Source organism: Oncorhynchus clarkii, chromosome 8 (assembly GCF_045791955.1).
Source record: "Oncorhynchus clarkii lewisi isolate Uvic-CL-2024 chromosome 8, UVic_Ocla_1.0, whole genome shotgun sequence".
NCBI lineage: Eukaryota > Metazoa > Chordata > Actinopteri > Salmoniformes > Salmonidae > Oncorhynchus > Oncorhynchus clarkii.
The window spans coordinates 32,355,118-32,381,343 of NC_092154.1; the positions used below are offsets into that span (position 1 = coordinate 32,355,118).

The 26,226-nt window shown below is 40.7% G+C and overlaps 2 protein-coding genes across 2 annotated transcripts; both read right to left on the reverse strand.

Annotated features, from left to right (window-relative positions):
* Positions 1-9,386: 9,386 nt before the first annotated feature.
* On the reverse strand, positions 9,387-16,406 carry LOC139415291 (oocyte zinc finger protein XlCOF28-like). Its single transcript, XM_071163311.1, has 3 exons — positions 16,288-16,406; positions 14,719-15,801; positions 9,387-12,218 (listed from the first exon to the last, which is right to left on the reverse strand). The coding sequence occupies exons 2-3, from the start codon at positions 15,701-15,703 to the stop codon at positions 12,214-12,216; spliced, it is 990 nt and encodes a 329-aa protein (XP_071019412.1). The 5' UTR covers positions 15,704-15,801; positions 16,288-16,406; the 3' UTR covers positions 9,387-12,213.
* LOC139415290 (oocyte zinc finger protein XlCOF28-like) lies at positions 9,945-12,210 on the reverse strand. The gene has a single exon (XM_071163310.1). It carries the CDS (start codon positions 11,934-11,936, stop codon positions 9,945-9,947), a length of 1,992 nt encoding a protein of 663 aa, XP_071019411.1. The 5' UTR covers positions 11,937-12,210.
* Positions 16,407-26,226: the final 9,820 nt, after the last annotated feature.

Sequence of the window (26,226 nt, forward strand, 5' to 3'; positions counted from 1 at the left end):
CACCAGCACACACTTACTCTGCTATTAATACCTCCTACACAAATACACAATAGAGGCCCCTCGCTGGAGCTCCGCTGTGGGGCTCACAGGCAGGCCTTGAGAAGGAGAAAGGGTGTGTGCCATTATTTGGCTTAAGGTTCATGGACTTGGCATGGTGACAAGGTTAGTCAGGATGGGTCAGACGCTGATTGGGTGACGTTGGAGAACTTTTCTTACAGGCTATACAATGCTTGGGTGTCCATTGGCACAACTACAAGGACTCTTCGTTAGAGACACATCGAGTAGGAGGAGGATATGTTTCACACAGACAACTATGTTTCTCACAACATACATTGGGTAGCTGTCACTGAAACATGTGCACACATTTCAATGGCATACAGTATCTGACTAAGATCATAAAATGGTGTCAGAAGTCCTTCAACCTCGTAAAATACACTGCACAAAAATATAAACGCAACATGTAAGGTGTTGGTCTTATGTTTCATGAGCTGAACTAAAAGACCCCCCTAAAATGTTCCATACACACAAATTTGTTAACATCCCTGTTAGTGAGCATTTCTCCTTTGCCAAGATAATCCATCCACCTGACAGGTGTGGCATATCAAGGAGCTGATTAAACAGCATGATGGGTGCATGTGGGTGTGCACAAACAAAGAATTTCTGCTCAAACAGAAGCTTGTCTGCTTGCTTGTCATCCTCACCACGAACACAATTTCATTTTATTTATGGCAATTTGAATGCACAGAGATACCATGATGCATTGACGTGCCATTAATCCATCGCCGTCACCTCATGTTTCAGCATTATAATGCACAGCCCCATGTCAAAAGAATCTGTATAAGGGCCTCCCGGGTGGCGCAGTGGTCTAAGGCACTGCATCGCAGTCCTAGTTGTGCCACCAGAGACTCTGGTTTCGAGCCCAGGCTTTGTCGCAGCCGGCCGCGACCGGGAGGTCCATGGGGCGACGCACAATTGGCCTAGCGTCGTCCGGGTTAGGGAGGGTTTGGCCGGTAGGGATATCCTTGTCTCATCGCGCACTAGCGACTCCTGTGGCGGGCCGGGTGCAGTGCACGCTGACCAGGTCGCTAGGGGCATGGTGTTTCTCCGACACACTGGTGCGGCTGGCTTCCGGGTTGGATGCGCGCTGTGTTAATTAAGAAGTAGTGCGGCTTGGTTGGGTTGGGTTGTGTTTTGGAGGACGCATGACTCTCGACCTTCGTCTCTCCCCAGCCCATACGGGAGTTGCAGCGATGAGACAAGATAGTAACTACTAAAAACAATTGGATACCACGAAATTGGGGAGAAAAAAGGGGGTAAAATTCAAAACAAAAAACAAAAAAAAGAATCTGTATAGAATTCCTGGAAGTTGAACATTTCCCAGTTCTTCCATGGTCTGCATATTCACTAGACATGTCACCCACTGAGCATGTTTGGGATGCTCTGGATTGATGTGTGCTACAATGTTCCAGTTCCTGCCAATATCCAGCAACTTCAGAGGTGTTGGAAAACCTTCCACAGGCCAACCTTCCACAATCAACAGCCTGATCAACTGTATGGGAAGGAGTATGTCATTGTCAAATGGTGGTCACACCAGATACTGACTGGTTTTCTGATCCACACCACTACTTTTTTTAATGTCTGTTACCAACAGATCTGTATTCCAAGTCATGTGAAATCCATAGATTAGTGCCAAATTAATTTATTTCAATTGACTGATTTCCTTATATCATTGTAAATAAGAATTTGTTCTTAACTGGCTTGCCTAGTTAAATAAAGGTACAATATATATGTACTGTATATATGAACTGTAACTGAAATTGTTGCATGTCGCATTTACATTTTCGTTCAGTGTATAAAACAGGAGAGATTATTTCACAGAAAATAATAATGTTCCTTGAGTCGGGGTTTAAAGTGATGAAAAGTAGCTAACAGCTCTCTAATGTCTCGTCATTGAGCAGAGCGAACAGAGCACAGGATCGTGTGACAGACAGAGAGGAACAGCTAATGGATTTACTAACGGAGGAAGTTATTTCTGATTTCGGGCAGAGCCTAAAATTTGGCAAAAGCAATTGGGCCTAGGTAGGGTAGGGTCTGAACGTTGTGGGCATGGGTAGGGCTCTGTGCTTAAAATTCCAGCCAGGTAATTACAATTTATTTATATATTTCCAAACCTGTGTGTGTGTGTGTGTGTGTGTGTGTGTGTGTGTGTGTGTGTGTGTGTGTGTGTGTGTGTGTGTGTGTGTGTGTGTGTGTGTGAGAGCGAGAGAGAAGGAGAGTGTGTGCATGTTGTGTTTTATTTTTTCCTTGTCAGCCACCCATCTCTGCTTTTCGGCTTCATAAAAAGCTGAGGTCTGGAACTCCCTCCAGGTCATCTCTCTCTCTCTCCATTCTTTGGCCTTGGTTCCCTGACCACTCACCCGGAATGTAATTCTGCTGCTCTTTTGATCACTACATACATTCATTGTGGAGAACAAACATCAGTTTGGCCAAATCAATGTGGATGGGTAGCCAGAGAATGTCCTTGATACATTAAAAAAAGTGTGTTTGCAGGACACTAATAAATATATTTGCCTACCACTCCTGGGAATCCTGCACATACTGTACGTTAAGGCTGTTGGGGCCCTGTTCCAGCTCCAGATGACCAAAAACTGCGCACACTCCCAGAGGGTTGCAGGTCTGCCGACTTCCTTTTCGTCACACATTTTAATCAGAGACATATCCAATAAAACAAAGACTTGGCTTTAAATGTGAATGTACTTTACTGCACACAATAAACTCAGGAAAAAATACACACATAATTTCTTCAAACTGTACACGTTAAGCAATACCGTATTACAATATTATCAATCACACTGTGATTTGATAGATAGTTAGAGTAATAATGTAGATATTTAGAAGGGATATGTGGCCCTAGATATCTCCAATCCTCTAATAAAATGGAGCATGCAGAAAATAAACAAGTAATTACCATTTATTTACATTAGAGAGAGAGAGAGAGAGAGATGTGTTTTATTTTTCCTTGTCAGCCAATCCATCTCTGCTTTGTCAGTCTTGACAGGCCCGGTGCATGCACTTCTTGATCATTGTCATGAAGCCACATTCGTCCCACTTCCGTTAGAAGTTCAGTATGAGAAAGTGTAGGCTGTATAGAAATAATGTTGCTCAAATTGAAAAATCATTCAACTAAATAATGAAGGTTTCTATCATCCTAATCAAGGTGTAGATTACATCTCACATTCCAGTGTTTCAACTTTTAAACAAAGCTGCATGGGATTTCCGTTAATGCGACTCCGTGCAGCCAATGGCATTGTCCGCTTTAGGTATAATGCCAGGAGCCGCATGTGACCAGCTCTAACACAGTTCCTCCTCAGACACCGCCAAAACAACAGCTATGCAGATGTCGACTAAAGCGGACCTGATTGAACAGAGCCTCAAAGAAGGGAGAGTATACGTGTGTGTGATAATTACCTGTATCACCTGTCGTGGTCAGTGTAACAGGTGCAGGGGCAGACGACAGCAGCTGTGAGGGCTGTGGTTGAGTTGGTAGGGGTATCAGATCTACAGGAGAGAGGCACAATTGAAGTGATTGTGTGTGTGTGTGTGTGTGTATGTGTGTAATGTGTGTGTGTGTGTGTGTGTGTGTGTGTGTGTGTGTGTGTGTGTGTGTGTGTGTGTGTGTGTGTGTGTGTGTGTGTGTGTGTTAATTACCTGGCCCACATCACACTTCAGGCCTGGAAAAGCTCTGTTACCCACCGAGCCTGGTTGATAGATATCAAAGATAGAAACAATATTATTTTAAATGACAAAGCCTTGACTACTCACTAACCTAAATTAAGTATGTGTGTGTGTGTGTGTGTATTGGGCAACCACGCAGCAGACTTAATTTTTCTTGTTGCTCATTGTACTTGCACTTGCAATCTGTAGTGTGTGTGCGTGTCTCTGGGTTATTGTGACTCAGAAGTGTGTCAACCTTGTAGTAGGACATTCAGTGATTAGCTTTGGAAACAATTACTATCAACAGCGTACAGTAAAAACGATATCAAACATTCAGATCTGGATTGACAGGGAGGTTTAATCATGCGAAGTTAGTCTACACTCAAGTTGAATAAAGGATGCAGGACCTGAGCCCTAGGACCATGCCTCAGGACTACCTGGCCTGACAACCCCTGTCCCCAGTCCACCTGGTCGTGCTGCTGATGCAGTCTCTGCAGTTACAGAACCCTGACCCGGTCAGGGCTCACTGGACGTGCCACCTTGTCCCGGACCTGCTGTTTATAATTTCCACCAGCACAGCCAGAAGAGGACTGGAGACCCCTTGGAGCCTGGCTCCTCTTTAGGTTTCTTCCTAGGTTTCTGCCTTTCTAGGGAGTTTTTCCTAGCCACTGTGCTTCTATATCTGCATTGTTTGCTTTTTGGTGTTTTAGTCTGGGTATCTTTAATGTAAAGTTAATTGTATTGATTGATTGCCTGTATATGCTTCTATTCATGTCAGTAACTCTTTGGAAGGAATAGGAAATTGTACCTTAAGCCAACACTTTTTCCTGGTCTTTCCTGCTGGGGACAGGGAGCTTCAGGTTTGGAAATTAGGAAGATTAACAATAATTAGTGCCCACATTTTATTTATTTTTTTTTTTTTGAATTTTACCCCTTTTTCTCCCCAATTTCATAGTATCCAATTGTTGTTGTAGCTACTATCTTGTCTCATCGCTACAACTCCCGTACGGGCTCGGGAGAGACGAAGGTTGAAAGTCATGCGTCCTCCGATACACAACCAACCAAGCCGCTGCTTCTTTAACACAGCGCACATCCAACCCGGAAGCCAGCCGCACCAATGCGCCGGAGGAAACACCGTGCACCTGGCCACCTTGGCTAGCGTACACTGCGCCCAGCCCGCCACAGGAGTCGCTGGTGCGCAATGAGACAAGGAAACCCCTACCGACCAAGCCCTCCCTAACCCGGGCGACGCTAGGCCAATTGTGCTTCGCCCCACGGACCTCCCGGTCGCGGCCGGTTACGACAGAGCCTGGGCGCGAACCCAGGACTCTGATGGCACAGCTGGCACTGCAGTACAGCGCCCTTAACCACTGCGCCACCCGGGAGGCCCCTAGTGCCCACATTTATGAATGATATTCAATTTTGGTTAGCTGTGTATCTCTGATTTGAGAATTGCTGATGATCTACAACACATATTTAGAAGCAAGTTACAATGCAATGTTTTGTTAGCACAGACTGGAATAGGTTCTGGGATTCATCCGATGGCATTTCTGAGCATTCCACATCAGTCACCAGCTTCATCATTAAGTGCATCGACAACGTCGTCCACACAGGGACCGTGCTTACATATCCCAACCGGAAGCCATGGATTAGAGCTGCTGCTTTCAAGGAGCGGGACACAAACTCAGACACTTATAAGAAATCCTGCTATGCCCTCCGACGAACCATCACTTCGAGCCAGAAGTGTATAGCGGTTGCAAGTTCGAATCCAGCGATAGTGTCACGCCCTGATCTGTTTCCCCTGTCCTTGGGCTTGTCTCCACCCCTCTCCAGGTGTCGCCCATCTTCCCAATTATCCTCTGTGTATTTATACCTGTGTTTTCTGTCTGTTGCTAGTTCGTCTTGTTTGTTCAAGCCTACCAGCATTTTGTCTCAGCGCCTGGTTTTCCCTAGTCGCTCTTTTTCTCGTCCTCCTGGTTTTTGACCTTTGCCTGTCCTGACCCTGTACCCTCCCACCTGACCACTGCCTGTCTCTGACCCTGAGCCTGCCTACCGTCCTGTGCCTTTGCTCCACCTCTGGATTACCGACCTCTGGCTGACCTGACCCTGAGCCTGCCTGCCATCCTGTACCTTGGCCTCTGCTCTGGATTATCGACCCCTGCCTGCTGTGACCTGTCGTTTTCTTGCCCCTGTGGTTACAATAAACATTGTTCCTTCACACAGTCTGCACTTGGGTCTTACATTGATTCCTGACAGATAGAAAGTTTATTTTAGATTTTTTTGTCTTAAATCTATCCAAACCTTAACCCTTACCGTAACCATTTGGAGTTAATGCCTAACATTAAGAAATTGGAGTTAAGGCCTGAACTTAACCTTAAACACTTCGAAATTTGACATTTGAGAAACATGGATTCATGTCTAATTCTGACATGAGACTGTGAGAGCTGGTAGCAAAATTCATGCCCATGCAGGGCTATACTCTGTGGGCTCAAACAAAGTGCATTGCTCAGCAGGTCTGAAACGACATTGGAGTATAAACAGTGCAGATGATGTCAAAACCTCTGTGGGTGGCTGAATCTTAAAGGTTTATCCCTTTTTTGTTAACCCGCGAAGAAGCGATGTGAAGCTTAGTGCTCACGGCCCTCTCTGTAATCTCAGCACATTAAATATGCAGACAGAAGAACCATGCCTCCGTGACAATTATGCTGAGAGGAACTTTTAAATAGTCTCTGCTGTGTGTGTGTGTGTGTGTGTGTGTGTGTGTGTGTGTGTGTGTGTGTGTGTGTGTGTGTGTGTGTGTGTGTGTGTGTGTGTGTGTGTGTGTCTGTATGCATGCATGTTAGTGTCAGAGAGGCACTTTAAAGAACTAGTGTGAATCAGTCATTTTAAAGAGGGGGTTAGAGTTACTAAGTGTGCGCATGCAGTGTCAGGTAAAACTGTAGAAATTGCAAGTGGCACTTTAAACTAAGCTATAGTTTGACTGCACTGCACAGCAGAGCACGAGCAAATGGCTCAGTTTCAAAATGATAGTGATCAATATAGTGATACCCGAGCCCTGCCCGTACCCTAGTTATTGATTCAAACCTGATTCATAATGTCGGGGCCCGTTGGGCTCGGTTCGGGTAGCAGAGCTCTGCCACAGAGCGCTTGCCAGCCTATCGCCGATGCTGTCAGAGTGATACATTTTCCCAGCTCATAATAAATACATCAGCCCCCCTTTCCCATTCGCCTGAAGTTATTTTAGAACCGTCTTGCAGCTTCATGCAGCGCTGCTAGACCAATGGCTGATGGGAACAGGATGGGAGAACCTGAGAGATGGTTGGTCGGTACTCCTCCCTCCCTCCTCTGTCAGACATGAACTGGTTACTGTGTAAACATGAAGGACTTAAAAGGCTTTTAGGGCACTGAGGCGTCAGACAGACAGCCAAATGGAGGGATGCATGAGATGGGATGTACTGTTTTGTCATCAATACAACAGTAGACCGACTGTACGTGGTCTGTATGTGAAAGAGATGCACAAACTCAATCTAGAACTACGTAGCTATACTGAGTGCACAAAACATTAGGAACACCATCCTACGATTGAGTTTCACCCCGTTTTGACCTGGACAGCCCTCAATTCATCAGGGCATGGACTCTACAAGGTGTCGAAAGAGTTCCACAGGGATGCTGGTCCGTGTTGGCTCCAATATTTCCCACAGTTGTGTCAAGTTGGATGGATGTCCTTTAGGTGGTGGACCTTTCTTGATACACATGGGAAGCGGTTTGAAAAACCCAGCAGCTTTGCAGTTCTGGACACACTCAAACTTGTGCGCCTGGCACCTACTACCATACCGTTTTCAAAGGCACTTAGAATATTGTTTGTCTTAACCATTCACCCTCTGAAAATATATTTCACCCGTCCCCTCCCCGATTGAAGTCAATTGAACAAGTGATCATAGCTTTCACCTGGTCAGTATGTCATGGAAAGAGGGACACCTAGTTAGTTGTCCAACGGAATGTATTCAACTGAAATGTGTCTTCTGCATTTAACCCAACCCCTCTGAATCAGAGAGGTGCGGGGAGCTGCCTTAATCAACGTCCATGTCTTTGGCACAGTGGGTTAATTGCCTTGCTCAGAAAGACAGATTTTTACCTTATCAGCTCAAGAGATTCGATCCAGCAACCTTCTGGTTGCTTTTGTACAGTGTAAATCTATCCTTACCGCTCTCCATTTAGTAAACTCTTTCTCTCCATAAAGATCCACCGTGAACTTTCTCGACCTTCAGTCTCTTGACTGTCCATCTACTCATGATGATGAGCCTAATTACGTTTTTTAAATGTCATTTTATAGCTTTTTTTGTTGTTGATTTACAGCGCTTTTAGGTCCTTTATGTAATAAATAGCACTGTAAAAGTGATATAAATCACGATTATCTATCCAATCCTAACAGGTCTCTCCATAGGGTTGATGCTCTCGGTCTACTATAAGGCTATCTAATCTAAGAGGGATTTTTACTGCTAGGATTAGATCCCATGTCTCCATACACCAGAAGCATGTCAGAGATTATTCCACAGCGCGGTAATCACAACATGACCTCTCAAACGAGGTTCTGAGGACTCTGATAACATTCTGAGTAGTAGGAAGATGCGTTTAATGTACAACTGTGTGTTTCAGAAACAAACAAAAAACCAGTTGTGTGAGGGTAAATCCATGGTTCAGCGTAGCATCCTCCGTTTTTTTTTGCCGTTGGTCAATTGAGCCTATATTGAGGTATTTTGAGATATTTTTACGTGGACAGGGAACTCCAAAAATATCTGACCTCCATTACTTGAATTGGAATTTTACTTTCGGGTGCCTCAGTAAAGACCAAAATGTTTAATTTAGGGAGATTTTAATTTAGATACCCATAATGACCTAAATTAACCCCTCTCCCAATCCCTTCCCACATCCCCATAGCGTGATGGCAGGGAGTGCAAACAACTCACCCACAAGCGATATGGATGTATCTACACAAATGAACTGCTCTAACAAGCTTGGACAAAACTGCTATCATTGATTCACATCACATAAAATCTTGTGAAATTCTTAAAGAAACCGTTTGAAATCTTGAATGGTTTTAAGAGAAAAAATAATCCCTTTAATCCATACTCTGCAAATCCCTAACAGGTCAATAAGCTTTTTATCTTGTCACAACATGGAAACCCAGTTAAAGATAACCTCTACATCAGGTTTAAAGACAGTTCAAAAGCTTCCAGTGAGTACACATTTATAAATATGTAAGATGTAAGATGTGTTATCGAAAATGGCAAACAGAAAATTGCATTCTAATTGATAATCCTACAAGTGATCAAAACAGCAATAATTCACATTAAAACCTAACTCGGGATTTCGTGTACCATGTTAAAACTAGTTTATTCCCACACTGACACGTCTCCACATTACACCGTTTATCAGAAGTCAGATGCTCCTTCTCCTCAAAGTGCATCTCAACTAACCAAAACAGAGACATGACGCCATCTTGTGTGAAGGAGTGGTACTGCGAAACCATAATGAAATGACCTGCCAAGTAAGTGTGATCAGATGGCATCGATCCTGTCATCTGAGAATAAACCATACCTACCCTCAGTGCCAAATTAAATATTTTCCAGCTATAACCAAATAGCAACATAATGATATGGCCAGCCAGAGTATTGCATTGAAGACATTTTTATTAGTGTATACTTCATGTGTGTGAAACAGAAGAACTGACTGCTGTTGTACTTACATATTAATAAGTTATTTACAAATACAGTGCCTTCGGAAAGTATTCACACCCCTTGACTTTTTCCCCACATTTAGTTGTGTTGCGGCCTGAATCACATGGGTTCGGATTTATTTTATTTTTTATCAATGTTGAATTCAGGCTGTATCAACAAATGTTGTAATAAGTCAAGGGTTATGAATACATTCTGAGGGCACTGTGAATACCAGTATGCGATGCGATAGGCAGATTGTTAGCATCAACTAATACACCACACATAATTACATTAGTACAAACTCAGTGAACCATATAACGCCATCTATAATAGAAGACACAAAAAGAAACACACAAAAATATTTACTTTTTTATCCGGATGAACATATTCTGCAATCCAAAAAGCTCATGTTGGAGAATAGAGGAGCATGGCAAGGTAAGTAGCCAAAGTAACATGTGAGTGTGTGGAGATCTGTTATTAGTCTTTAAACAGTAGATGACGGTCCCAAGTCTTTTACCTGTGGATTTGCAGGTGTGTCTTTAAATGGCCTGCCTGGGTGAAAGCCTTTCCACACAGTGTACACTGAAATGGCCTCTGGCCTGTGTGGATAACATCGTGTCTTTTCAATTTCGAGGGAGCCTCGAAGCTTTTGAAACAGATGGCGCACTGATAGGAGCTCGCCTGTCTCTCTTTCTCTAAATGTCTCGGAGAACACCTGTGGTGATTCAGTTTCCTCTTGGTGGTAAAACACTGACTACAGCCTGCGCAGACGTGAAGGTCGTTGGGAGGTTCTGACTTATATGGAACATTCAACTCTGACCTAAGGCCACCCTCTAACCCGTCCTCCTTTTTAGCACCGTATTGTGAATTATCCTCCAGATACGGAACATGTTGGTTAGCAATAGGATGTGCCTGTTTGTTTTTGGTGGTTTCTTGGTGATATGGATACGGGCTTAACCAGTTAGGAAGCTGGGGGTGGTTTTGCTGCCCATAATATTCATGCGAGGGAAACTTTTCCACGTGTTTCTCCTCAGCAATATTCCAGTTATTGTCGGACTTCATGCTTTTCACGTCTTCTGACTGTTCAGGGGTTGGTTCATGCTTTCTGTGGATTTCTGTTGATTGGTTTGCGCTTTCTGTTAAACAGAAGTGATTGTATGATTCACCACCATGACCATTTTGTCTGTAATTTCCAAAACCTTGACTTGGGCCTGGCTCATCTTGATGAAGACCTGCTGCAAAGATGTGTCCCTCCGAAACAGTCCCATCCTCTAGGGGAATAATGTCCAGTTGAGCCAAGTTGATGTTCCTCTGTTGTTCATCCCCATGCAGTGTGGCCTTATTATAGTGGACCTTCGCGTGAGACTGTAGATGGCAGAGTTGTCTGAAGGACTTACTACAGACGGTACATCTGAAAGGCTTGATGCCCATGTGGACTAATAGATGTCGGGAGAGTTTAGAAGGATAGTCAAACTTCTTCAGACAGGCCATGCACTGGCACACCCCTGATTTCCTAGATGCAACAGGAAGCAGTGTTTGGCTGTCGACGCCGTTTGTTGGGGGGCAGTTGAACTGAGCTAGAGGGACAGCAGAGAGACCACTGCCACTCGATAAAGTATTTTCACTTCTATTACGGAAGACTACGTCCTTTCCATTTGAACATGGGGTCCTTTTCAGTCTTGATAAAGACTGATTATGACTAATAGAGGGTTGAGCCTCTTTCCCTTGTTCATGAACAGACTGGTGCACCTTCAGATGAGCTTTTTGTCTAAACGTTTTGGGACAAGTGGGGCACTGATAGGACCTTTGTCCTGTGTGAACCAGGGAATGCCGCTGTAGCTTGGATGGAGCGCCAAAGCGCTTTGAACAAACTGGGCAACAATAGCGCCCTCTGCCATGGATTGTGGGTTTATTTTGTAAGATGCAACTCCTTTGTTTAGATTTGCCTATTAGTGAATGGTGTGTCGGTGTGCTGTCAAATACATCACTGGTCTTCTTGTAGTCTGTCTCATGTCCTTGTCTGAGAGATACTGGCTCTGCTGAAGACTTCCTGTCTGTGTCAGTGTCCAGTCCAGGTAGCAGCTTCTCACTGGGGTTCCATGCAGGTTGTTGAGCACCATAGTTGGAGAGACTGTCAGTGGAGCAATGACTGAAGGTAGGCCTGACAGGTAAAACATACTGGCTTAGGAAACAATCAACTTCATTGAGGCCTCTGCTTGCTTCCCGAGGTTGAGAAACTTGGTCTAAATGTTCACTTTGATTTCTCTTCACCGCAGAAACAGGCTTGTTCTTTAATATAATATCCCCTGGTTGGTCGGGGGTATCTTCTACTCTTTTCGAAAAATTGTCACTTTTTATGTGGTGGGCCTTCATGTGAGTCTGTAGATGGCAGAGCTGCCTGAAGGACTTACTACAGACGGTGCATCTGAAAGGCTTAATGCCCATGTGGACCAACAGATGTCGGGAGAGTTTGGAGGGATAGTCAAACTTCTTCAGGCATATCATGCACTGATTTCCCCTTACCTTAGGCGTGCTTGTATGTGTATGGTCTGTGCGATTAGACACAAGCAACTTGTTTCTGTTGTCTGAGGAGCGAGTGAGGTCAATGTGCTCCTGTGATGCATGTTTTGCACCATCATGCAATATTTCTGATAAGTTGTATAAACCTTCAACTACATCTAGTTGTCTCTTACCATTCAGCTCTGTGTTGTACGTTATAGAACTTTTAAAGTTTTGGAAATATACTTTGGAAGCACAATTAGTTTGAGGGGGAAGGTAGGCCTTAGACTTTGAAAAAGTAAGGAAACATAAACATTTTATTTTGATTTTTAGGTGACCAGTTGCACGTGCATTTGCAATATGATTCTATAGTGAAAAAACATATTGCAAATGCACAGTGACTTTGAAAAAGTAAGGAAACATAAACAAAAAAAATCTAACATTTTTTTGGGGGGGTGACCAGATGCACGTGCATTTGCAATATGATTCTATAGTGAAAAAACATATTGCAAATGCACAGTGACTTTGAAAAAGTAAGGAAACATAAACATTTTATTTTGATTTTTAGGTGACCAGTTGCACGTGCATTTGCAATATGATTCTATAGTGAAAAAACATATTGCAAATGCACAGTGACTTTGAAAAAGTAAGGAAACATAAACAAAAAAAATCAAACATTTTTTTGGGGGGGTGACCAGATGCACGTGCATTTGCAATATGATTCTATAGTGAAAAAACATATTGCAAATGCACAGTGACTTTGAAAAAGTAAGAAACAAAAAAAAATACATCTAAAAAATTTTGAGCATGACAAATTCGTGATGGTACCTGCCCATTGAAACATATTGCAAATGCACAGTGACTTTGAAAAAGTAAGGAAACATAAACAAAAAAACATCAACACATTTTTTGGGTAACCAGTTGCATATTTTAGATCACAAGATGACAAAGGTATAGTTTGAGCAAAGTAAAGCTTGAATTTTGAGCATGACAAATTCGTGATGGTACCTGCCCATTAAAACATATTGCAAATGCACAGTGACTTTGAAAAAGTAAGAAACAAAAAAAAATACATCTAAAAAATTTTGAGCATGACAAATTCGTGATGGTACCTGCCCATTGAAACATATTGCAAATGCACAGTGACTTTGAAAAAGTAAGGAAACATAAACAAAAAAACATCAACACATTTTTTGGGTAACCAGTTGCATATTTTAGATCACAAGATGACAAAGGTATAGTTTGAGCAAAGTAAAGCTTGAATTTTGAGCATGACAAATTCGTGATGGTACCTGCCCATTAAAACATATTGCAAATGCACAGTGACTTTGAAAAAGTAAGAAACAAAAAAAAATACATCTAAAAAATTTTGAGCATGACAAATTCGTGATGGTACCTGCCCATTGAAACATATTGCAAATGCACAGTGACTTTGAAAAAGTAAGGAAACATAAACAAAAAAACATCAACACATTTTTTGGGTAACCAGTTGCATATTTTAGATCACAAGATGACAAAGGTATAGTTTGAGCAAAGTAAAGCTTGAATTTTGAGCATGACAAATTCGTGATGGTACCTGCCCATTAAAACATATTGCAAATGCACAGTGACTTTGAAAAAGTAAGAAACAAAAAAAAATACATCTAAAAATTTTTGAGCATGACAAATTCGTGATGGTACCTGCCCATTGAAACATATTGCAAATGCACAGTGACTTTGAAAAAGTAAGGAAACATAAACAAAAAAACATCAACACATTTTTTGGGTAACCAGTTGCATATTTTAGATCACAAGATGACAAAGGTATAGTTTGAGCAAAGTAAAGCTTGAATTTTGAGCATGACAAATTCGTGATGGTACTGCCCATTAAAACATATTGCAAATGCACAGTGACTTTGAAAAAGTAAGAAACAAAAAAAAATACATCTAAAAAATTTTGAGCATGACAAATTCGTGATGGTACCTGCCCATTGAAACATATTGCAAATGCACAGTGACTTTGAAAAAGTAAGGAAACATAAACAAATGGACATAATGAAATCATCATTTTTTTTTCCCGGTTACCAGTTGCACGCGCATTTGCAATATGATTCTATAGTGGACATGATTCAAATGGACATGATGAAATCAACACAACGAGTGATGGAAATGAACAACTATCACTGCCCGGCCGTCCCGAGTTCATCAGTTCAGTCAATTTTGGCCCCCCAAAAAATTGACTTTGGACTTTGACTTTTGACTTCCTATGAAATCATATTGCAAATGGACAAATCATATTCCTTATGCACAAGTAAAAAAAAAATAATAATAATGATAATAAAGTATGACTAAAGTATGTCGATAAAGTTCTTATACATGTGTAATTGACACAAAAATTGAAAGAATTTTGAAAAACGGTCCAGAAAGCACTTTTTTAAGGATGTGTGAAGTTTTTTACCAAATTTTGACATTTTTGACTTTTGACTTTTGACTTCCTATGAAATCATATTCCAAATGGAGAAAACATATGCCTTATGCACAAGTAAAAAAAAAAAAAAAAAAATGATAATAAAGTATGACTAAAGTATGTTGATAAAGTTCTTATACATGTGTAATTGACACAAAAATTGAAAGAATTTTGAAAAACGGTCCAGAAAGCACTTTTTTAAGGATGTGTGAAGTTTTTTACCAAATTTTGACATTTTTGACTTTTGACTTTTGACTTCCTATGAAATCATATTCCAAATGGAGAAAACATATGCCTTATGCCAAGTAAAAAAAAAAAAAAAAAAAGGATAATAAAGTTGACTTGTATTATTTAACTTACGAGGGTGCACAGCAGTCTCTGAAACTTTATGAGTTTGTTGGTGGACTATCAAATGCCTCTTCTGTTTAAATCTCCTTCCACACATGATACATGGATAGTTCCTTGTCCAGGTTTTTGACCGCTGGGGTTGGGAAATAGATATGAGACTTTGTCGTGGTAGTGAAGAGTTCCGCGACTTGGCGACCCCAGAGTGAATGCTGTAGTGTACCTTTAGATGGGCCAGCTGCCTAAAAGCACGTCGGCATAGGTAGCACTGAAATGGTTTCTGGCCTGTGTGAATCAGGCAGTGCCTCTTTAATTTGGACGGGGCGCTGAAGCACTTAAAGCACTCAGGGCATTTATGAGAGTTTGAATTCTCAATTATTTTTGTATGTTTGGCCACTGTTTCATCTCTGGAGGATCTATCCTCATGCAGTGTCTGTTTCTCAGGTTCACTCCAGTCATCGTGGTTCCTCGTTGCCTCGTCTTTTATGTGCTGCTTCTCAAACCTCTCGACCACAGAGTGTAGGCGATTGAGTTCAGCGGTGCAGCGAGAGGAACAGAGAGATTTTTCCTCAACTCTGTCGACAGGTGCAGTTGGACTGATGCCCACCTCCAATGTGCCCTCTGCACCAAATGTGTCCATGGAGCCTGTCTGCAAACATGCATTTGAGTTATCTATCTTTATAGGAGGGTCAATTTCATATCCACTTGGATGAAAGCTAGACTTTACAATGTTCTTCCGTTCAATATGTTTTGGATAAAGGTGTGTGTTAATATGGAGTTTCAGGTGTGCTGGTTGCCTAAATGCCTTTTCACAGAGGTGACACACAAATGGTCTTTGTCCTGTGTGCGAAAGGATGTGCCTCTGTAGTTTGGATGGAGCAGAAAAGCATTTCAAGCATGTGACACACTGATAATTCTTGCTTTGTGGCGTCTTCTCCATAACGCCAAAGGCCTCCTGTGTTCCATGATGCCTGGCTAGCATTGTGTCCACTAACAATATAGTATTATTTCCACTCGTAGGATGTTATCCTTCTAGTTCCTCTGTTGTACAGCCCAGCTGCCAATATGGGAGGACAACATCTGTAGTGAACAAATAATTTAGTCATTTACAAATATTGTAAAATATTATAGTATTTGTAAACTACATTGCCAACACGGGCTACCTTTATATGCAATACATTATATCGAATAGAAAACAATTTTAAACATTCGCTAGCCATGTGAGGCGAGATTCCCTAAAATCATCCCACTTCGATACAGGTACGACCGGAAGTGACTTTTACTTGCAGGATAGGAGAACATTTTAGCTAACACAAGCCTTTTCCTAACCTTAACCTAAATCTCCTAATCTGCCACGTTAATTATCCTAACCTGCTGAGTAAATTATACTAACCTACGGAAAAGTAATTTCCGGTCGTAGCTGTACTCCCTCTAGTAGGAACCTGCTCTTAGGGAATCCCAACATGGGAGGCTGGTTGCTTTTGAAACAGCTAACATTAGTTTAGCTAGCTACTAAAACATGTATGAAACACAATTCATTGATTCGACTCATTTCTGCCAACTCACCATATGGCAACCTTTATAAATTGCTAAATCACGTCTAACGAACTAATAATTAAGTAATAAATACCGTTATTATTTTTAATAAACAAAGAATTAGCTTGCTATATAAGCTAACACTTCCACCTTCCCCCAAACAAGCCTTTAACTACCGTCCATGATAAGTGCACGGGCGGAAACGTATTCGCCATTATTTGTTCCCGTCGTTTTAGCTACTGCAGAATGCAATTCTTTGAACATTTAAATGTGATCAGATTATCTGATTAATCCGATTGTGTGCAATAATTGGGGTAGGCTATGGGTTCGATTTGATTTTAGATATTTTTATTTTACAAATGACAAAAGTAACACGCTATTTTATTTGATGAAATTAAAAAAATATTTTATATAATACAATATAAACAAAAGAAGAACAACCTAACAGGAAGGCTTTAAACACTCTCGACCACATCGCTCAAAAAGGACAGTTTTAACTCAGAAAGACAGACAGTGACTGTCCCCAAGTTTTTTTTTCTGTTGAGGCAGCACAATAAAATATTCAGTAGCCTAATCTGATTTACTCCTGAAAATTCACAGTGACAATGGGTCAGAGCTGACAACTCTCACGCATTGGCCGTGAGACACACACATTTCACCCTCTTCTCACGCTCTCACTGCACACCTCTTATATTTCAAGTACTTATTTCAAGTAAAAGTACTTCTTTTATTTTTCTAATTAGTCCATTGTATAGTCAGCGCGTAAATTTTTCAACTGTGCTCCAAATCGTTTTGAAATTTCGTCCGAAATTTAACTTCACGATCATTGTCCTGTTTTGCTACAGCCAGGGTTGCCAGGTAAAGTTAATATCCATTGACCACTCAAAACCCGCACAAAAGGCATACTAATTAGGCAAAAAAGAAAAACGTAACACAAATTATACAATAAACCCTTTTCCCGTAACGTTATCAAGCCAAATAAGAAGGAATATCGTAGTAACTTGCAATGACGTTAGAAGCTAAATTCGGTTTTCCTCAAATTATTATTACTATTATTATTTTATTATTTTTTATATAAAAAAAATTAAAAAAAGACAGATCAACCATTTACATTCTTACATCATACAAAACAGAACGCAGGTATTAATGAGAAAATACTGGAAAAAAACAAACAAAAAGATAAATTAAATAAAAAAACAAAATTGTAAACTGCAATTGTAATCACTCTGAAAAAAATCTTAATGTAATGATTTAGGAAAATGTTATTCTTGTTATTGTTCACCAGGGTTAATGTTTTAATAAGATAGTTAAATTCAATCAAAAGAATGTGTAATTTTGGTAAAGAATTTTGGAATTTTTGTTTGTGTATAAAGTATTTGGCAACAAGAATAAAAAAAATAACAATCATTTCAGTGGTCTTGTTATCATTGCAATATTAACATATTATATATTTAATGTCAAAAACATAGGCAGTGTTCATAATGGTAAATAAGTATTTCGCAAGGTTTTCACAAAATTCTGACGCAAATTTTTATTCAAAGAACAAGTGAGTCAGATTCTCACCTTCTTTTTTCACAGAAAACGCAGATATCATCAATAGCCACAACTTTGGATATCATAGAATTACATGGATATATCTTAAGTAAAATTTTGAAGTGCACTTCCTGAACTTTGTTTGGTATACAGTATTTGTAAGGCCTTAACCATGCATTTTTCCAGACAATGCCAGGAATAAGCATGTTCCAGAAAAACTTTCCTCTTGGTGTAAGTTGGTTTTGTGAATGAAGAATTTGTCTTATATATTTATTACAACAAGATTGCTCAAGTAAGACCACGCCTTCCAATCTGAGTTCTGGATAAACTTTGTGATCATTCCCAAAATTAAGATGAGTTTTCATAAGTGTAGTTAGACCACTGGGAACGGCTAAACTCTCTGAAAGGTAATGGAAACTCTTTCAATGTTATAAATTGTTCATATGTGAGAATATTACCCTTGTTGTCGAAAATATCAAAAACAAAGTCAATATTCCTCTCATGCCAGCTGGGGTAGAACAAGGACTTATTCCTTACAGTTATGTCTGAATTATTCCACAAAAGTGCTTTATGTGAAGAATAATTGTGCAGGAAACATATTTTCTAGGCCATTAAAGCTTCTTGGTAAAACCTAGCCAATTTAGCAGGTAATCTTTCAGGAATATAATTAAATTTCAGTAAAAATTGAACACCTCCCAATTTATTAAACACATTATTTGGAATGAAATACCATATTGAATCAATATTAATCAAATATTTTTTCAACCAGTTTATCTTAAAAGTGTTATTTATGTCAACAAAATCCAACACTTCTAGGCCGCCTTCAGCTCTTTTGTTAGAAGAACATATTTTTTTAGTTTGTGAGACTTATTTTTCCAGATGAAGTCAAGAAAGGCCTTATTAATCTCTTTTACAAGTAGCTGGATTTACACATAACGATAATGAGGGATACACAAAATGAGACAGTCCCTCTGCCTTGGTTTTCCTCAAATTAATAATTACTGTGAGCTGGGACATGACAAAATAAAGGAATTTCAATATGTCACAAGAGCAAAGACAATTTGCCCTTATTACACTCGCCAGGTAATTTTCCATCAATGGATGTTGATTTAACTCGTTTGACTACTATGATTGAGCAATAAGGCACAAGGGTGTATGGTAATTGGCCAATATACCACAGCTAAGGACTGTTCTTATTCTTGATGTAATGCAGAGTGCCTGGATATAGCCTTTAGCAGTGGTATATTGGCCATATACCACAAACTCCAGGGTGCTATTATTGCTATTATAAGCTGGTTACCAACATATACTGAACGCAACATGTAAAGTGTTGGTCCCGTGTATGGACAGGGCTCGGGTATCACTAAATTGATCTCAAAAATGTTGTCGCTGAATCATTTGCTAGTGCTCTGCTGTGCAGTACTGTCATAAAATGGTGTCAGAAGTGCCTCAACCTCTTCAAATACCCTGAAGATCCCAGAAATTGTCCATGTGCAGAAAAAGCTTATTTCTCTCAAATTTTGTGTACAAATGTATTTACATCCCTGTTAGTGAGCATTTTTCTCCTCTGCCAAGATAATCCATATCCACCTGACAGGTGTGGCATATCAAGAAGCTGATTAAACAGTATGATCATTACACAGGTGCACCTTGTGCTGAGGACAATGAAAGGCCACTCTAAAATGTGCAGTTTTGTCACACAACACAATGCCACAGATATCTCAAGTTTTGAAGGAGCGTGCAATTTCTCTAACTTAAGCTGCCTCCAATGTCATTTTAGAGAATTTGGCAGTACCTCCAACCGGCCTCACCACCGCAGACCATGTGTAACCACACCAGCCCAAGAACTTCAGATTGGGCTTCTTCACCTGCGGGATCGTCTGAGACCAGACAGCTGATGAAATTGAGGAGTATTTCTGTTTGTAGTAAAGCCCTTTTGTGGGGAAATACTCATTCTGATTGGTTGGGCCTGGCTCCCGAGTGGGTGGGCCTATGCCCTCCCAGACCCACCTATGGCTGCGCCCCTGCCCAGTCATGTGAAATCCATATATTATGGCCTAATGAATTAATTTAAATTGACTGATTTCCTTATATGAACTGTAACTCAGTAAAATCGTTGAAATTGTTGCATGTTGTGTTTATATTTTTGTTCAGTATAATCACCACAGTAAAAAAAAAAAATGTTTGTTATACTCATGGTATATGGTCTGATATACCAAGGCTTTCAGCCAATCAGCATTCAGGGTTTAAACCAGATTTATAATAGTAAATAAATCCATTTTGCGCATGTGCATAACAATAGATAAATCCGACAAGAGAGTTTGAGTGATGAAAGTTGGACAGAGGATCTCGAAATCTCTGAGGGAGAAACACATGGACGAACTTAAAAAAAACGAATTTTAGGCTATTTTCTTGCAATTGTGTCATATGTTAAGACTACAACCCGTTATAAATGGCCCATATGCGTGATTGACTTGTCATTTCAACAGGTACAGACTAAAAACTGGGTTTATGATTGTAATTCAATTTTGCCATGTTTTTTTTAGATAAAGGCAGGTAGTTTATAGCCCCTTATAGGCCTACATCTCATTTCAGATAGTCTACAGTAGCCTAGACAATATGTAAACAAGATGTAAACTGAACGATTTAGCAGCTTGCTTAGTTGAAATTAACAGACGAATGTATTCAACATGAATAGCGAGGCGATTGTGAGGTAAGTGCTTGTGTTTCCCAATAGCCTGCTGGAATAGGCAACTAAGGATGGGGTCATAATTTCAATCACTGAATTAAAGATCAATCATATGCATATTAACTGAACATGCTTGTCAAAAGCCAATGTTAATTTAAACACGACTTCGTCTCGGGGATAACAACACCCATGCCAATATATCCTCCAAACACCGGCTTCTCGGGCATTATCACTAAAATATACAAATATAAAGCCTAATCTGACTACTTTAACCTTCAAACTAATGCGCTCTAATAACTGATCTGCAATTGCGATAGAGCTTTGATTACTTCTACTTCAAGTAACTAAACATTTCCATTAATAATTACATAATAACACAAGGCTACAACAACAATAAACTAGACTATTTATTAAATTGCTTTGCAAGCTCCAGGTAGGCTACACAAGTGGCACATTGATTTGCAATGACTCCGGTAATACCGTCATTTCGACATATTTATTTATTTATTTATGAAATGGTAGCCTACAATAGCATATAAATTAATAGTCTACTTGATGTCCAACAGAGGCAACTGTATCATTCTTCACATGTATTGAGTACGTTTACCCATAAAAAGAACCACGCAGTCAACATTAGAATGTAGTTTAAACACACCCCCGAGTGGTGCAGCGGTCTAAGGCACTGCATCGCAATGCTAAAGGTGTCACTACAGATCCTGGTTCGATTTCAGGCAGTATTCTAACCGGCTGTGATTGGGAGTCAATTGGCCCAGCGTCGTTCGTCTTTGGCAGGGGTAGGCCGTCATTGTAAATAAGAATTTGTTCTTAACTGACATGCCTAGTAAAATAAATAAACCCATCAGCGATTTTATGTAGTGCGCCCAAAGTCGTTTTCCTGTGCTTTGTCTCCATTCTTTCTTGATGTGCAGCGTGTTAATGTGTTTTATGGAGAAATAGTAGGAAATAGGTATTTCCATAAAACAATCTATATAGCCTACCTACAACTGCTACAAAGTTGCCATGACGTGCGCGTGTGCTACACGCTCTCCTCTGCTCACGTGACTCAGCTAATAACTGTAGCGCTTTCTCAACACACACCTCACCTGCACCTCCCCACCTCTGACACTCACTCAGGTAACAGCCGAACTCACTGCCTTACAGACAACAGCACGTCACAGTGAAATATATATAATTAAGAGATATTCCATGGTGGCGGCGGTGTAAATTAGAAATAGCCCAAAACCCCATAACCAATACATTTTCACCTGCGATATCGTTTTCAAAGTAGCCAAATATTTGTGAAAATACGGACATGGCAACCCTGGCCATAGCGCTGTGAACCACGGCACATTGAAGCATATGATTGGTCTAATTATGAACGGGATCAAGGGGATTGGATGCATGTTTTAATGAAACGCCCCTCAAGAGTGGCGCTGAATGGACAGAGAACAATGTAAACTTAATTTATAAACTGTAAAAGAGCGGCACGGGAAGGCAGTTTTATGTGTAATATTTGCAACAAAACAGAGCTGCCAACTCTCACGCATTGGCCATAAGACACACCATTTGACCCTCTTCTCATGCTATCATGGCACACCTCTTATATTCAATTTCAAGTTCAATTTGAGGGGCTTTATTGTCATGGGAAACATATGTTTACAATGCCAAAGCAAGTGGAATGGATAACTATCTCATCCTGGAATATACAAGGTCTGAGGTCATCTGCCTTTGGCCTAAAGACCAGTAACCCAGACTTCATCAAAGAAATTGGAAATTCAGACATTGTCATCCTACAAGAAACATGGTATAAAGGAGACGGAACCACTGGTTGCCTTCTAGCTTACAGAAAACTGGTAGTCCCATCCACCAAACTACCAGGTGTGAAACAGGGAAGAGACTCAGGGGGGTATGCTAATTTGGTATAGAGCAGACCTGACCCACTATTAAATGAGTCAAAACAGTAACATTTTACATCTGGCTAGAAATTAATAAAGAAATTATCTCAACAGAGAAAAATGTCCTCTGGTATGCTACCTATATCCCCCAATAGAATCCCCATATTTTAACGATGACATCTTCTCCATACTAGAGGGGGAGATCCACAATTTCCAGGCCCAAGGACATGTACTAGTCTGTGGCGACCTACAGTAAATGCCAGAACTGGACAATAACCTGACACCCTCAGCACACAAGGGGACAAACACCTATCTGGAGGCGACGACATTCCCTCCCCCATATGCCCCCTAAACACAACTACGACAACATAACCAACAAATACAGGTCACAACTCCTGCAGCTCTGTCGGACACTGGGTATGTACATAGTCAATGGTAGGCTTCGAGGGGACTCCTATGGTAGGTACACATATAGCTCATCTCTTGGCAGTAGTACAGTTGTGGCCAAAGGTTTTGAGAATGACACAAATATGAATTTTCCCAAAGTCTGTTGCCTCAGTTTGTATGATGGCAATTTGCATGTACTCCAGAATGTTATGAAGAGTGATCAGACGAATTGCAATTAATTGCAAGTCCCTCTTTGCCATGCAAATGAACTGAATCCCCCCCCCCCCAAATTTTCCACTGCATTTCAGCCATGCCACAAAAGGACCAGCTGACATCATGTCAGTGATTCTCTCGTTAACACAGGTGTGAGTGTTGACGAGGACAAGGCTGGAGATCACTCTGTCATGCTGATTGAGTTCAAATAACAGACTGGAAGCTTCAAAAAGAGGGTGGTGCTTGGAATTATTGTTCTTCCTCTGTCAACCATGGTTACCTGCAAGGAAACACGTACCGTCATCATTGCTTTGCACAAAAAGTGCTTCACAGGAAAGGATATTGCTGCCAGTAAGATTGCACCTAAATCAACCATTTATCGGATCATCAAGAACTTCAAGGAGAGCGGTTCAACTGTTGTGAAGAAGGCTTCAGGGCACCCAAGAAAGTCCAGCAAGCGCCAGGACCGTCTCCTAAAGTTGATTCAGCTGTGGGATCGGGGCACCACCAGTACAAAGCTTGGAATGGCAGCAGGCAGGGGTGAGTGCATCTGCACGCACAGTGAGGCGAAGACTTTTGGATGATGGCCTGGTGTCAAGAAGGGCAGCAAAGAAGCCACTTCTCTCCAGGAAAAACATCAGGGACAGACTGATATTCTGCAAAAGGTACAGGGATTGGACTGCTGAGGACTGGGGTAAAGTCATTTTCTCTGATGAATCTCCTTTCCGATTGTTTGGGGCATCCGGAAAAAAGCTTGTCAGTCCTGTGTCATGCCAACAGTAAAGCATCCTGAGATCATTCATGTGTGGGGTTGCTTCTCAGCCAAGGGAGTGGGCTCACAATTTTGCCTGAGAACACAGCCATGAATAAAGAATGGTACCAACACATTCTCAGAGAGCATCTTCTCCCAACCACCCAGGAACAGTTTGGTGATGAACAATGCCTTTTCCAGCATGATGGAGCACCTTGCCATAAGGCAAAAGTGATAACTAAGTGGCTTGGGGAACAAAACATCGATATTTTGGGTCCATGGCCAGGAAACTCCCCAGACCTTAATCCCATTGGGAACTTGTGGTCAACCCTCAAGAGGCGGGTGGACAAACAAAAACCCACAAATTCTGACAAACTCCAAGCATTGACTATGCAAGAATGGGCTGCCATCAGTCAGGATGTGGCCCAGAAGTTAATTGACAGCATGCCAGGGTGTATTGCAGAGGTCTTGAAAAAGAAGGGTCAACACTGCAAATATTGACTCTTTACATCAACTTCATGTAATGGTCAATAAAAGCCTTTGACACTTATGAAATGCTTGTAGTTATACTTCAGTTTTCCATAGTAACACCTGACAAAAATATCTAAAGACACTGAGGCAGCAGACTGAGGCAGCAAAATGTATATTTGTGTTATTCTCAAAACTTTTGGCCATGACTGTACTGTAGACTACTTTATCACTGACCTCAACCCAGAGTCTCATAAAGCGTTCACAGTCAGTCCACTGACACCCCTAAATGATCACAGCAAAATAACACTCTACTTGAAAAGATCTTTGCTCAATCATGAGGCATCGAAGCCAAAGGAGCTGAATAATATTAAGAAATGCTATAGATGGAAGGAGAGTAATGTGGATATCTACCTAAAAACAATTAGGCAACAACAAATTCAATCCCTTCTAGACAACTTCCTGGACAAAATGTTTCACAGTAATAGTGAAGGTGTAAACATTGCATTAGAAAACCTAAACAGTATATTTGATCGCTCAGCTTCTCTATCAAAAAAATTATAAATTAAAGCAGACAACAAAAACATAGAGACCCAGAAAACCTGAGCCTACGGCTTCACTGTGGCAAATCACTAAAACAATACAGAAATACACTATGGAAAAAGAAGGAACAGCACGTCAGAAATCAGCTCAATGTATTTGAAGAATCCATAGAATCTAACCACTTCTGGGACTCTAAACAAACAACAACACAAAGAGTTATCTATTCACAACAGATATGTATGGATAAACCACTTCTCCAATCTTTTAGGCTCACAAAGAACAATCAGCAAAAACATATACATGATCAAATACAAATCTAAGAATCAACTATTAAAGACAACCAGAACCCACTGAACCAAGGACCTGAATCCACAAAGGTGGAGACAAATTTGACCCCAATAACTTGTGTCAACAGCAAACTTGGGAAAAAATTCTGCATTATCATTAACAGTAGACTTGTACATTTCCTCAGCAAAAACAATGTACTGAGCAAATGCCAAATTGGCTTTTTACCAAATTACGATACAACAGACCATGTATTCACCCTGCACACCCTAATTGACAAACAAACAAACCAAAACAAAGGCAAAGTCTTTTCATGCTATGTTGATTTAAAAAAAGCTTTCGAACTCAATTTGGCATGAGGGTCAGCTATACAAATAGTTGGAAAGTGGTGTTGGGGGAAAAACATACAACATTATAAATTCTATGTACACAAACAACAAGTGTGCGTTTAAAACACAAATTTCTTTCCACAGTGTCGGGAGTGAGACAGGGATGCAGCTTAAGCCCCACCCTCTTCAACATACTGTATATACAGTGGGGCAAAAAAGTATTTAGTCAGCCACAAATTATGCAAGTTCTCCCACTTAAAAAGATGAGAGAGGCCTGTAATTTTCATCATAGGTACACTTCAACTATGACAGACAAAATGAGAAAAAAAATCCAGAAAATCACATTGTAGGATTTTTTATGAATTTATTTGCAAATGATGGTGGAAAATAAGTATTTAGTCACATAAACCCCCCCCAAATCCAGTTTGTTAGGCAACAAAATCGGAAAAATGCCAACGGGGGTGAATACTTTTGCAAGCCACTGTATAAGAGGAACATGTATAAGAGGGAGTATAAGAGGAACTTATACTTACTGTATAAGAGGAACAAGCAAGATTTTCTTCCAGCCCTATTTTAAAGAGATAATTCACCCAAATTACAAAATGTTCGTGCCGTTACCTCGAAAGCAGTCTATGCACAAGGATACTGCAATAAATCAAACAACATTAATATAAAAACCTGATTGGTGTAGTGATAGCAGTCTCCAACACGTGTCACATACAACTTTCTGCATGAGAACAGGGATAAATCCCAGCTTCCCACCTTGCAACTGTTTCTGTCATTTGCCTGTCTCCCGATCTAACTTCATTACTGTCTGAATGAAGTTTCAAACCACCTAAAAAATAGGTGTAAAAAAGTATTAGCATACTTTTAATG

Bases quoted from the DNA above. Each gene is read 5' to 3' on its own strand.
- LOC139415291 (XM_071163311.1), bottom strand. From the start codon at position 15,703: ATGCTAGCCAGGCATCATGGAACACAGGAGGCCTTTGGCGTTATGGAG.
- LOC139415290 (XM_071163310.1), bottom strand. From the start codon at position 11,936: ATGATATGCCTGAAGAAGTTTGACTATCCCTCCAAACTCTCCCGACAT.